At 38.3% G+C, this 12,915-nt stretch overlaps 2 protein-coding genes across 6 annotated transcripts; both read right to left on the minus strand.

Annotated features, from left to right (window-relative positions):
- Positions 1 to 365: 365 nt before the first annotated feature.
- LOC147870178 (uncharacterized) lies at positions 366 to 5,862 on the minus strand. 4 transcript variants are annotated; one of them, XM_087337645.1, is made up of 8 exons: positions 5,646 to 5,862; positions 4,228 to 4,290; positions 3,942 to 4,100; positions 3,140 to 3,328; positions 1,738 to 1,884; positions 1,509 to 1,634; positions 1,066 to 1,266; positions 366 to 813 (listed from the first exon to the last, which is right to left on the minus strand). In XM_087337645.1, exons 1-8 carry the CDS (start codon positions 5,856 to 5,858, stop codon positions 562 to 564), a joined length of 1,350 nt encoding a protein of 449 aa, XP_087193771.1. In that variant the 5' UTR covers positions 5,859 to 5,862; the 3' UTR covers positions 366 to 561. The 4 variants fall into 4 exon arrangements, with proteins under 4 accessions (XP_087193771.1, XP_087193785.1, XP_087193778.1 ...); XM_087337659.1 differs by lacking the exon at positions 3,942 to 4,100; XM_087337652.1 differs by lacking the exon at positions 1,738 to 1,884.
- Positions 5,863 to 7,315: 1,453 nt separating this feature from the next.
- LOC147870179 (U-box domain-containing protein 4-like) lies at positions 7,316 to 12,835 on the minus strand. 2 transcript variants are annotated; one of them, XM_087337675.1, is made up of 6 exons: positions 12,406 to 12,835; positions 12,192 to 12,294; positions 10,160 to 10,429; positions 9,961 to 10,077; positions 7,896 to 9,809; positions 7,316 to 7,722 (listed from the first exon to the last, which is right to left on the minus strand). In XM_087337675.1, exons 2-6 carry the CDS (start codon positions 12,219 to 12,221, stop codon positions 7,615 to 7,617), a joined length of 2,439 nt encoding a protein of 812 aa, XP_087193801.1. In that variant the 5' UTR covers positions 12,222 to 12,294; positions 12,406 to 12,835; the 3' UTR covers positions 7,316 to 7,614. The 2 variants fall into 2 exon arrangements, with proteins under 2 accessions (XP_087193801.1, XP_087193808.1); XM_087337682.1 differs by lacking the exon at positions 12,192 to 12,294.
- Positions 12,836 to 12,915: the final 80 nt, after the last annotated feature.

Genomic DNA, 12,915 nt, shown 5'->3' on the forward strand with positions numbered 1-12,915 from the left:
CACTACCTCATGGGACAATACATTAACACGTCTAATTTGAGGATTGTCATTACTTTGACTTCAAAAATAGAATATCCACATAAGGCCCATGATTAAACCACGTTGAGATAGTATGCGGTTATGTATACTTTCATCAATTGCATAATATGATAAACAAGAATGGAAATTGCCCACCCGTTCCCAATTGGAAGGCTACCTAATATCACTTCCAACCTTTTTTGGGTTCAACGATTATGCTTTCCTCCCAAGAGTTGTTGGTCCATGAGAATGATATGAACTTTGATATGAATTAAAGAAGATTGTACAAGTGGATTGGACTAATTCAGAGAATATGTAAACGATCTTTTCGGTTTAAATGTTGTTACTCTTATAAAACATATAACCACTTATTGCTTAGGCCTTACTGGGTTTTGAAATATATACATATTCATTTCTTGAAAATTGCTTTTACATTTGTCTCTACATCTGAATTGTTCATTAAAGTACTTTAAACTCTAGATGTGTTACAGTAGCATCGCTGGTTCTTATTACAACAAATTCTTTCATAACATTTTCTCATCTTCATGCATTTTCTTCTTGATTTTTGAATTTGGTAGTGCATTCGTTATTCGGCTCCTGCTGGACCATGTTTAATGCATTGTTAATCATGTCCTGTATTTCTGTCTTGGTAGTGTCTGAACAGCTCAATTTTGCCTTGATCAAATTTGTCAAGGCCAAATGTGTGTTCTGATGATATAAGTATATCAACCCAAAAGTCAAAAAGAGCTCACTCATATTTGTTCCCTGATTTTGTTGCATCATTTCTAAGATATCCTGCAAAACAGCAGAAAACAAGGATGATGGTCAATACATTAGCATGTAATAAACTCATATACAATTTACAGATCAATATTTAAATCTTACAGAGATAACTCCAAAACCGGTTGTCATTAAGTAACCTGATGTCATTAAGGATCAACACTAGATAACCTTCTAGAGATATACTCTTAAACTGGTGGTTAAAGTGAAGTTTATTAAATAGCACTGTCATTAAGCAAAGTAATCGAACATAATTTACACATTCACCTCAAACATGGATTCAACATCCTGAACATGAACCCAATGGATGTTCTCCACAGCATTCTTCAAGTTTGGAGTAATCTCAGGCATCAGATGCTCAAAAGTTCTAGATGGTATTTTCTCTTTTCCAAGTACAAGACCGCCCATTGTGAGCAACCATATATCAAGAACCACTTGTCCATAAGCCATGCAATCCTCTACTCTACCCTGTGACATAAAAAAGATACCGTGGAATATAGATTATAATATAGCATCCAAAGAAATAGTTGTATTTCCATAAGAGAAGACGCTAGTTAAAAATGTCTCTCGTGTACATCACTTTGCATGATTCCTAGGCTTTTGACAGATTTTATGATCAGGCAGCAAGAAAAGGAAAACCTATCGAATGCACGGTCTTCTAGAAGAATGAGATCCCCAACATAATAAAGAATATTGATAACCTTGCTTACCAGAGATTTAAGCACTTTGAAGATGTTATAGAAACCTATACTTGTGCGTATATCTAGAACACCATGCTTCATTGAGACATAGTAGATTTCCTCAGCAAATGCTTGGGATGCATTTTCCAATTTATTCTGGATAAACAGCCAACGTTAACATACATAAAGGCTCATCTGAAGGACAGAAATAAAATGCAGATCACGTTGTCAAAATACAGAACTTTTTCTTCTTAGCCACCTGAAGTACATATAATTGTCCAAAGAGTCGGCAGATTTCAGCTTGCATTTCATAATTTTCTTCACTCACTGGACTTTGTATAAACAGCCATGCTGCAATTCCTAGCAATTCCTCACATTGTGCACTTCTACCTAGTGATAAACACACCTTTCTAAAAAAAGAGGTGTCAGTGTATATTTCTCACACATATCCAAGCCAGAAAATAATGTAAAGAAAGCATCCTGTTTGTAAATCAATATAATTTTGAGTATGACTTTCCAAATGAAAACATTTTCCTATTTCTACCTGTTAATTAGATACTATTAGAATCATGTGTAGCAAGATGGGGGAAATAATTATGGGAAGCATGACAAACAAGGACTAATATAGCTTGACATAAATGAAGACCTGCTTGATGAAGGTTTTGCTCTCACCCTAGTTGATCTAAATGGTGAAAAACTACCCAATTCAAACTTGCAAACAGCTTAAGAAAGTGCATTCTTGAACAGACGAAGGTTTTGCTCTTACACTAGTTAGTTTCATATGATTGTTTAGAGGGTTTGTTTGTGGTTCCATTCATGAATTGTGTTTTTCAGGAAGGTGAGAAGTGATTTTCCACTCACTTGCTCACGGTTTGAAGGCTTAGGCTTGTCATTGCTCACACATTTCCGACATATATGCTAACTATCCACAGGTAGTGACAATCCAAATGCACTATCAACGGAACATAAGAAGTGTTACCGTACAGGATGTACGGGAGATGTAGAGTGTGATGAGCAAGGGTCGAATACTACAATGTTGTTAATGTGTATGTGTGTATGTGTAAGTGTAATTGTGAGTGTGAGTAGATATGTATGAAAACACATGCAGACATGTGTGGATGTGGACGGATACGAGGAGGTGTGAATGGTCAAGGGGAATTGCACCCCAATGTATCTACCCTTTTGTAACTATTTAACCCCTTATGGGGAATGAATGAAAAAGGAAGGAATAGTTCTCTCTCTCTCTCTCTCTCTCTCTCTCTCTCTCTCTCTCTCTCTCTCTCTTTCACTCTCTCTTCCCTTACGTTGAACCCCCTTGGGAGGGGGGTGGAGCCATTCTAGGCACCACCCCCCACCCCTCAATGCTTCTCAACATCTTCACCATCTCCATCCCTATCACTACCCTATTATCATCATAATTGTCATCCCTAACCCTAAAACATACAAAATCCAAATGCACTATCAACGGAACATAAGAAGCGTGAAACTGAGCTATCAACAAGGTTATGGAAAAATTCAACGAAGGATGTGAAAGAAATCATAATGGAAATTATTTAATTTAATTGTGATGATGAAAAGGTGGAGCCTAACGTGAATAAAGGAAGTGATAAAGAATGCACTATGGACTGAATTTTAAATCAGGGTTTCAAAAAAGCAATTACCTGAATTCCAAGAAGATATAAAGGAACAAGTTGCAAAGAAGCTTTTGGGTAAAATATCTTCTGACCCCGTTTTATTGCATCAAGAGCAAGTGCTAAGGCATCTTCATATTTTCCTTGTCCCATCAAAATTGCAGATTCTTGAGTTACCATTCGCATCAAAGCAACCTTTAGTATGGGTACTAAATCAAACTGTGAAAATTACTAGGATCAGTATACAGAACATTTCTGTATATGCAAGAATATGAAATTATAAAAACGAAATAACAGCTCTTCACCTTAGGCACGTCTCACACAAATGCCATGCCATCAATATCAGGAGAAGGTGGAATCTCATTAAACCAACCAACCCCTCATCAATTTTACCACTTCTGAGGACGTTATGACGTAGCAGCCATTGTGAAGGCTTACAGCTAATAAAATAAGACAAATGGGGGAAAACAGGTGAAAGAAGAGGAAAAGTAGATCCTCAAGATCAAAAGTTACAGTCATGCATAAATACAAGAGGTTCTAAATCAAACAGAAACTGCAAGCAAAGAATTCTTAAGGTCCCTAGAAGAACCTCTTTTACTTATTTTGATCAACATACTGAGTAATATCAGGAGGAGACTTTATCCACGAATATAAACCACATAAATAAACAGTATTAAAATAGGGACTGTGGGGCAGTGACTGACTGACAGAGTTCACATTTAGTCGCAGAAGCCAAGATCAGGTGGTCATAAATAGTAGATACATTCATTCAAGTAATTTCATTGTGTCTAAAAAAAGAAAACTACAAAGACAACATGATTGTAAACAGTACCTTACGCCTGTCATTTAGAAGTTCTTCCAAAGTTTCAGGAGAAAGCAGTGTGACACTTGCATAAATGGTGGACTCCGTGGGTAAATTTAACTTTTCTAGAGCTCTTAGGACATTGGTATCATCTGTATGAATTTTACTGTATCTTCCTTTTCTAAGTTCCTGAGTAGAAATCAGCTTTTATTGTCAGCTGTGTACGATGCTGTATTCCTCATTTTTATTAGTTACAATTACAAGCACTTATTTAATGCTTCAATGATCCCAATATAGTTGGTGATAAAAATAATACCTTCAAAAATGCTGAAGGGTTCTCATTAAAGATGACAGACCCTATTTCAGTCATTGGAAACATCTGAGAATAAAATCAAGATAAGGTCAGTTACTTTACCCACATTATCATCCAGCATCCAAGCATGCTCTTTGCAAGATGCTTCAAGCAATGGATAGGAAGCATTTAGTTAACAAATCTATTGACTGCAAAATATTGATATTTCTGTAATATCCAACTAAGATGCTCGATGTAAAAACCAACCCTTTTGTCAAATGTTTTATAATAGCTAGAAGATCTAGGATTTCATACATTCTCGAAGCATTTCATAAAAGTACATGATGAACATCCAGTGTTTACATTGCTTTCATTTGCGAACAATAAACATAACATCTAAAAGGATCTCTCTTTTCTATTTTTTGTTAATGGGCTTACCATAGTGGTAGGCTATAAGGCAACCAAAATACAAGTTTACGGACTCAAAGAATGAATTTGGCACATATTTATCACGTGCATAGCTTTCTCCTAAACTACATGCCACATCAGTGTATCAAACTTATGGCCTCACAGCTCCAAACATCTGACATAACCACCTTAACCATAATTCAATCGGTTCTCTCTCTCTCTCTCTCCAAAGGTTGGGGGGAACCTGAACCCTATTAGGCAGTCAATACAAGGTAGTTGGGTCAAATCCTCACATTCACAGATGTTAACACATATAATTGGCATAACCACCTCAACCCTACCCCAATTGGCTCTCTCTCTCTACACATACTATGTAAAGATGATTCACTTTTGGTCCCATCTCTGCTTTCAACACATTGACCATCCAATTCCATCCATAGACACATTTCTCTCACAGTCATAATGTGCACTTTTAATTACAATGTTCGTGATTCTTGAACATCAAGAGTCACCACACAACTCCAAGTAAGGATGATTCACTTCTGGTTCCACAGGTCATATTTAACCTTTGAGGACAAAACTAAAATCTCTGCTTTCAACACATTGTCAATTCAGTCCCAACTGTAGGCACATTTCTCTCACGGTCACAATTTCATTCCAATGGTCATGATTCTTAAAACTCAAGAGTCACTGCACACATCCACACATACTAAGAAAAATGTTTTATTTTTAATTCCATAGGCCATGTTTGACCTCCGAGGACAATCACATCGGCCAATATTGGGGTTCTCTCAAAGGCTGAAGTTTTAGTCCGATTAAGTTCAGAATGTTTCACTTACAAAATTCCCTGGTATCGTATGCAATTCTGCTAACTTATTTATGGTTATAATGGTTTGCTGTCATTAAATATGAGGCAACATCTTCGGATGTAATCTCCTATGTGGTCTCTATCTGGTGTTTGGCATTTTAAAATACATCTCTTTCATACTTTTTAATTAACTACAGCGAAGAAGAAGACAGGGTAGGGTGCTTACGATTCCATGACGTGTTCTGAGAGCATGAATGATCGTGTTAGATCCCAGGTCAACTGGCAGCGCTAGAGACATCGTTCCCTCTGCCACTACCGTTTCGGTTGCCGTTTCCACTGCCTCCATCGCGGATTTTGCGTTTTCGGCGGATGATCGATTGGCTGTGGCCGTTTGGGCCGTGTGCTTCGCCATGGCTGCTGTTGCGTTTTGCTTCGCCATGCTTTTGTTACAGCGCCTGTGTGTGTGTGTGGGGGGGGGGGGGGGGGGGGGCATTGGGCCATGGAATGAATAGTCGGATGGCCGCAGCAACGACTCGAAGGGCTCCATCCAAATCAATCAAAAATTTCATGTTTTTGTTATACCGTTCACATTCCCTTGATAAATGGTGGGGGGGGCATTTGGCCATGGAATGAATAGTCGGATGGCCGCAGCAACGACTCGAAGGGCTCCATCCAAATCAATCAAAAATTTCATGTTTTTGTTATACCGTTCACATTCCCTTGATAAATGGTAAATCCTACTACATAGTACATACATGCCTTTCTTTGGTCCTGACCACATGCACACACTTCATCTTTGTTCCCTTCTATCTCCATCGGCCAACCCTTTCAATGTAATGTCCCTAGTTCGATACCTTGTGAATAGAATTTAGAAACCTGAACTATTTTATTGTGCATATTACTTAACATGCTCGAAGGGATTGATGTTCCTCCCCATGACAATAGGACAACATTACAATGGCATCATGTTTATCATTGGATTTTTGAAGAAATGAAATAAGAAGGTCTCGAGTTTTTTAGTTTGTGAGCCCCTCCCTCCTTATTGTGCATATCATTTGGGTAGGAACCCTATCCTAAATGTACAACTCTTGCACACATATATAGAGGGAGAAGCTCTTTGTAAATAATTAACTTCATGGTCGCTCTATTTTATGGAGATGGAATGGCAAATCTCTCTTGCTTACCATTTTAATATTGGATACTATGTGAGGTCACCATCAACCTTAAAAATGTCGAGCATTGGTAACGGGTTTGACTTTAGTTGTTTGATAGGTTGATATCGCACAAGTGTGAACACGTTAGTATTCAAAGAATTGTTCATCTACATATACTCAATATTGAAAATTTTAGAGGAAATTTTTGGCATTATTCCTCTATTATTCTGAGAATTAATCAAAAGTTCATCACAAATTTAAAATTAATTAATACTACTATGTTTTTTCCTAGAGCTAATTAGTACCAAATTGGTATAAATAGTGATATTACATAAAAAGCCAAGGCACATCTTGGAATCTTCATTCATATTAGAAAACACGCCATTGATTAATAAGATATAATGTATGCAAACCCAAATTGCCTTGAATTTAACACAAAAGTAGAGTAGCAAGGCAAGACAAGAGACTAATGATCCAATCTAGTTTGAGTTATATATGCAAGAGTTTATCATATTTGTTTTGTTGTTCAAATTCCAAGTTACTCATGGAATTTTTGCATAAAGACACTTACCTCTCTTTATTTGGATATCTCTACTTCCTCGATAGTGGTCCTATTCTTTTTCTTATCCATAGACATTGTTCGCTATTTCAATACGTCTTCGTTTCCCACAATTATTGTATGTGCTCCTATGTGAGCTTCAACAAAAGAAGAACAATATAAAATGCTTGTAAGGCTTACCCCTTCCCCTGAGAAATCTTTGTAAATTTTGGTGAGCATTTTCATAATGCACAGTTATACCTCACATTAAACATCATAATATTTCTCCCTTGACATATTTTAAATTCCTGAAATTAGGTATAAATCAAGGTGAACAGTACAAACAAAGTTGTCCATTCAGAAGGTCTTGTTACTAACAGGATACAGGATACAATCCAAATGCTACATAATGGATGCTACACCCCACAATGCGAGGACATGGTATTACATGTTTTTAAGACCTAAGCCCATCATATATACATATGCGTACATGTGCGCATGTGCTACACATATGGATGGGAAGGTAGATGTTGTTCCACGTGTCTCTCTCGCACACCCCTTCCAAGTACAGCCTGCCGTTGCTCTCTGAAGTGGCGTAGAAGAGAAGAGGCCTGCCACATAACCAGCTAGTCATTACCATAAAGAAATTTGAGAAGTCTACATTTTAATAGATTTAAGGTTATTGCAGGCACAAAAATTTGAAACATTTCCTATTTTTGTTCAGGTAAAGTAGATCAATCAAACACGCAAAGAAAGGATTTCACAACATAGGCAACGTATTTACCTTCTCTTTTGCACGTGGTGTACCCGATTGAGAGAGTGAAACCAGAGGTGGAATTGCCCCTTCTTGTAACACCATGGCTCGGAACTTATGGTTTTTTGTACATAAATGTAACAATGCAGCAGCTGCATTCTCTTTACCTCTCTGGGACCCCATCTCAACTACCTCAACAAGCGCAGGAATACCACCCTCCTCTCCTATAGCCTTCCTCCCCTCGGTGATTGTCGCAAGGTTGGCTAGCACTGTCACCGCCTTATCTACCATTCCAGCAGCTGGATCTAGCATAAGCTCCACTAATGGCCGGATAGCTCCACCACTCACAATCCTTGCCTTGTTCTCATGGAGTATGGAAAGATTAAATAAAGCTGTGGCAGCATCTTTCTTGCCACGAGGGGATCCATGTATTAAGAGATCCACTAGTCGGGGTATTGCACCAGATTCCCCAACTGCTACCTTGTTTTCATCCATCACAGAGAGACTGAAAAGAGTGGCTGCTGAATTCTCTTTCGCGGCAGGAGTTCCCACACTGAGCACCCTTACCAGAGCATCAATAGCACCAGCTGCTGCTATCTCATTCTTGTTTTGGTTGTTGATAGATAAATTAAGCAAAGCTGTCACTGCATTTTCTCGTGTATCTGGATCGGTGGAGTCGAGTAGTGAAACCAATGGCTTTATTGCACCACAGTTTGCAATCAGTATTCGGTTTTCTACACTGTGCTTTGCAAGGAGCCTCAACGAAGTAGCCGCATTTCTCCTTACATCGATAGAATCAGATTCAAGATCTGCAACTAGTTGTGAGATGTTTGCCCTTGCATCAGCTTCATTGTTGTCATTCACTGCTGAAGATGAAGCCACCTTTGCTGGGCCGTGACTCCGCTCTCGGACTGATCCCGAGAAAGTCAACCTGTTTGATCCTGAGAAAATAGAGAATCTCTGTACATCTCCTTTAGTGTCATCACATGATGGTCCCTCACTAGGCTGCCTTAACACTTCGGTGCTGTTATCATTGAACATTGAACTAAACAAAGCATCATCTGTACTCGACCCAATGCTACAGCTTGATGTATTTCGGCTGTGGGAGTGAGTCGAATGGTCATATCGATCTACTCCTCTACAGGTACTATGTCTAGAATTCGTGTGAGTGAAATTCTCAAATGCTCCACTACAGCCCGACATTGTATACACATTACCACCATTAAAATCCTCTGGCAAGTGCCTTTCCACTTGAATATGCAGACTGTTGGGAATTCGTGGTTTACATTCACGTTCAGGCAACACACCAGACACACCTGTAGAAGATGACGTTCCACATGCCAATTTTGGATTTGGCACACAACTTAGCTTACTTGGCTGGGGAAATGGTACTTTATTTGCTTCATACCAGCCTGCAATGAGAGCTTTAACTGTATAATTTGGTATTAGATTTGTATGGCTCAGAGTTTGCCTAGTTTTTGGGCACGTAGTGTTTCCTTGATCCAACCACTGTTGAATATATACCCTTTCATAAGTCTGTCCAGAAGCAACTATTACTGGGTCAGACATTAACTGCAAAGATAATGGACATCGAAAGTCGGATGGAACTGGTATCCCCCCGAACTCAACTTGAGCCTGTGTATGTTGAGCTAAATCTTCCTCCATTCTTGTCACTAGGATAAGAAGTTGATTGATAAATTCTTCTTCATGTTTATCTCTTTCCATCCGTACAATATCTCTCTCCTTTTGGAGGAGAGCCACTTCTCGCAATATATCCTGATTACAGCTCAAGTTAAATCTGGAAGTCAGGTCTGTAAGTTTTTCATGGTTAACTTTGACCCCATCTTTGACTTCCTTAAGAATCAGATTTGTGTCGAAGATTAGCTCTTCCTCCCCACCTGTATCAAAGTCTACTTCACGAAGCTCCAAGATACAGTCCTCTACCTAATTACAAAATTTTAGAAAATTGGCATCAGGGAGAAAAACGTAGATCAAACACCATCATAATAAGATTTTAAAACAAAAATTCGATAATTTCTTTACATCTGTACTCATGCCAACATATGTTCTACATATTTTAGGACCTCAACCAAACCTGTTTTTGAGCCTCTGTGGTCAGATGAAGTGCTCCCAAAGGCAGGGAAGCTAAATGAGTTGATATCTCCAATGCAACTAGCTTAAATTTCTGGGAAAGTCTCTGCCTTCTTAAGACCTGTATTATATTGTGTTTTATAAGATCTAACTAAATTTGAAGGGGGAAATTCACAGGTATAATAAATGTAAAGATTAATTACCCCATACAGTCTACTTGTTTCACTCCCATATCTCAAAATAAGACTCTTTGCTCTACTGAGAGCAGCTTCCAATCCTTCAAGCACGTTAATAGCACCTCCAACAATGGGAAGTTCATCCTCCTGAATTTCGTTTACCACACATGCTAGATTTTGGATAGTTGCTGCCAAAGTCTGACAATTCTTCACGTTTAAGCAAACATTCTCTGCACTTGACGTAATCATCTGGATTAATATAGACAACTTCGCCAGCACTTGTGTAGAACCCATTTTCTGCAAAAGGAAAGCAATACAAATTTGAGTTCAATGTTTGGTATTAGATGAATCTTGCCCAATGGCTAGATCAGTCTATATAGAAAATGAAACATACACATTTACTCACCTCCACAAGAACCATACAGACTGATGAATCAGAGATAAGATGGAGAAAGGACGTATTTGGTCAGACAATTGGGGGCGCACACATTTTCTCTATACATAAATCACCCCCATCCAAGGATATATTGAAGTTAAGCCAAAGGACGTATTTGGTCAGACAATTGGGGGCGCACACATTTTCTCTATACATAAATCACCCCCATCCAAGGATATATTGAAGTTAAGCCAAAGAGAAAAAATAATGTTTAAATCCTTAGTCAGGAGCTATGTGTAGATAAACTAGAGAATCTTAAGAGATGGCATAAATAATACAAGGGCAGGTACTCTCTCTCCTGACTAGTGTTTAAATACAAGCGTATGCCCCTAGGTTGCCAGCACCCCTTGCTTGTGAATAAATGTGCGTGAAAGAGTGTCTCTAGGTTGCTAGGGTCTTACAATCCCTTTATGGTCAGCAGCCAAGCAATAAACTAAGAAATAAAAACAGAAAAGACACAATGGACATGTTTACAAACGTATCCCAATCAGGTAATGACACAGTTAAAGTCAAAAAGCATTGCATTCAAGTGTTATTAAAGGTGTAGGTAACAAACATCGATATTTGGCAAAAGATTAATGAAATAAAATTTTCACTATCATTATATTTTCCCACAAAATACAGACCAGTCACATGATCATACAGAACATGATGCACAGTTTTTAAATGCTGTTACTCTTACTAGTCAAACTATTACTCATTTACATAAAAAAAACCAGTATCTAAGGAGCAAAATGAGCCTTTCCAACAGACGAAATGTGAAGACATTACAAGGTATATGCGAACACCTTCAGCAACCGAATTATGTGGTATATGTAGTATATATGTTTCTATATAGACTGATCTAGCCATTGGACAAGCTTCTCCAGGATGAAAATGTTTGTACAATATCTGAATCCTAAATATTATAAATTTACAAATACATACGAGAGTAGAGAAAGACATTCCACATACATACTTCCTCAGCAAGTTTTAGAAAGAAATCGATCACTTTGTGAGCAAGAAAATAGTTCCTAATTTAAGCAAACCAAGGCAATCAACGAAGTGTGATTCCTACCCCCAATTTTGCATATTAAAAAGTTTCAACAGACTTATATACGCAGACAGAGTAAATTTAAAGAAAGTTCCTATGGAGCAACAAATGAGGTCTGCATTTATGGGATGAAAATAAAGTGGAAAACGCAAGGTACAAATAAGGCCACAAGGATCTCATTGAAAGACGGTTTGAAATGAAAAAGCGCTTCTATGACCAAGGAATTGTTTTAGGATCATTGCTTCAGCTCCTAGAGACATTCAGGTTAGTCCTAGAGATATTCAGCTTAGTTTTACGATCTCTCGAAAATCTGAGAGATTTTATTGTCCATCACAACGATTGAATTGAGCACTCGCTATCATTTGAATTCATCATTGCCCTCTCCTTTGGAAGTGGTTACTTAATCTTCTCTCTCATGCAGATAATGGCATGGAATTATGTATAAATCCTGAATTTTCTCATATAGAAAGAGAATATTCATATATTTGGTCTGGTTCTTCTCAGCTTCTCCATTCAAGATCCATGCAGATAATGGCATGGAATTATGTATAAATCCTGAATTTTCTCATATAGAAAGAGAATATTCATACATTTGGTCTGGTTCTTCTCAGCTTCTCCATTCAAGCTGAATCATATCGTACAAAGAAATCCTGCAAACAGCTTAACAATTTGCAGTTTTCTTGAGCTCGAGAGCTTATCAGACGAAGGATTCACAGACATGTTCATGTTTCTTGAAGATGAGTCACGGAAAAGCAAGAAATTAAGTAGTGATGAGAAAGCTTCAAAAGGTTTTCAGAAGCTTACCGATCTACTGATTCACAACCGTTTTCAGGTCGCAGGAGGAGCTATATTGAATCTCGAAAGATGAACACCATAAGGAGGAGGATGCGGTAGAATAAGAGAGGGTAGGTGGAGCTGGCAAGACGTTTCTGTGATATATGTACAATAACGAAGAGCTCTTCCGGGGTTCTTCTCTCTAAACGAGAGGTTCGACCCACCCCCACGCCCCTTCCCGGTTGGGAACTTCCTGATTTTCTTATTTGATGATTATCGTAGGAATGGAAAGAGGTTCCTGAGATGAGCACTTGGGAAAGAGGAGGAAGTGAAAAGGGGAAAAAAAAGGAATAGAAACAAAGAAGGGGAGAAAGCTTGTTGTTGTCTGCAGGAAAATGGCGGCTATGGCGACAAGAACGAGCTTTTCTGTGCAGTGGGAGAAGAGAGAGATAGAGTGCGTGAGTGTCTGTCTGTCTGTCTGTGCGCGCTGTTTAGTTTTGTTTTTTCTGAAAGATCCGGACTTCAAAGTTTCTATAAAAA

Source organism: Azolla caroliniana, unplaced genomic scaffold (genome assembly GCF_043228905.1).
Source record: "Azolla caroliniana isolate FFs.n. ecotype wild unplaced genomic scaffold, voAzoCaro1.0.p SCAF_1, whole genome shotgun sequence".
Lineage (NCBI taxonomy): Eukaryota > Viridiplantae > Streptophyta > Polypodiopsida > Salviniales > Salviniaceae > Azolla > Azolla caroliniana.

Coding starts and splice junctions, on each gene's coding strand:
- LOC147870178 (XM_087337645.1), bottom strand. CDS start 5,858: ATGGCGAAGCAAAACGCAACAGCAGCCATGGCGAAGCACACGGCCCAA. Junction 1,885..3,139: donor TATATCTTCTTGGAATTCAG/GTAATTGCTTTT, acceptor TTTTTTAGAAAG/GTGTGTTTATCACTAGGTAG. Junction 814..1,065: donor ATGTTGAATCCATGTTTGAG/GTGAATGTGTAA, acceptor GCTGTTTTGCAG/GATATCTTAGAAATGATGCA.
- LOC147870179 (XM_087337675.1), bottom strand. CDS start 12,221: ATGGAGAAGCTGAGAAGAACCAGACCAAAT. Junction 10,430..12,191: donor TGAGAAGAACCAGACCAAAT/GTATGAATATTC, acceptor TTCCTTTTGCAG/AAAATGGGTTCTACACAAGT. Junction 9,810..9,960: donor CCACAGAGGCTCAAAAACAG/GTTTGGTTGAGG, acceptor TTTTGTAATTAG/GTAGAGGACTGTATCTTGGA.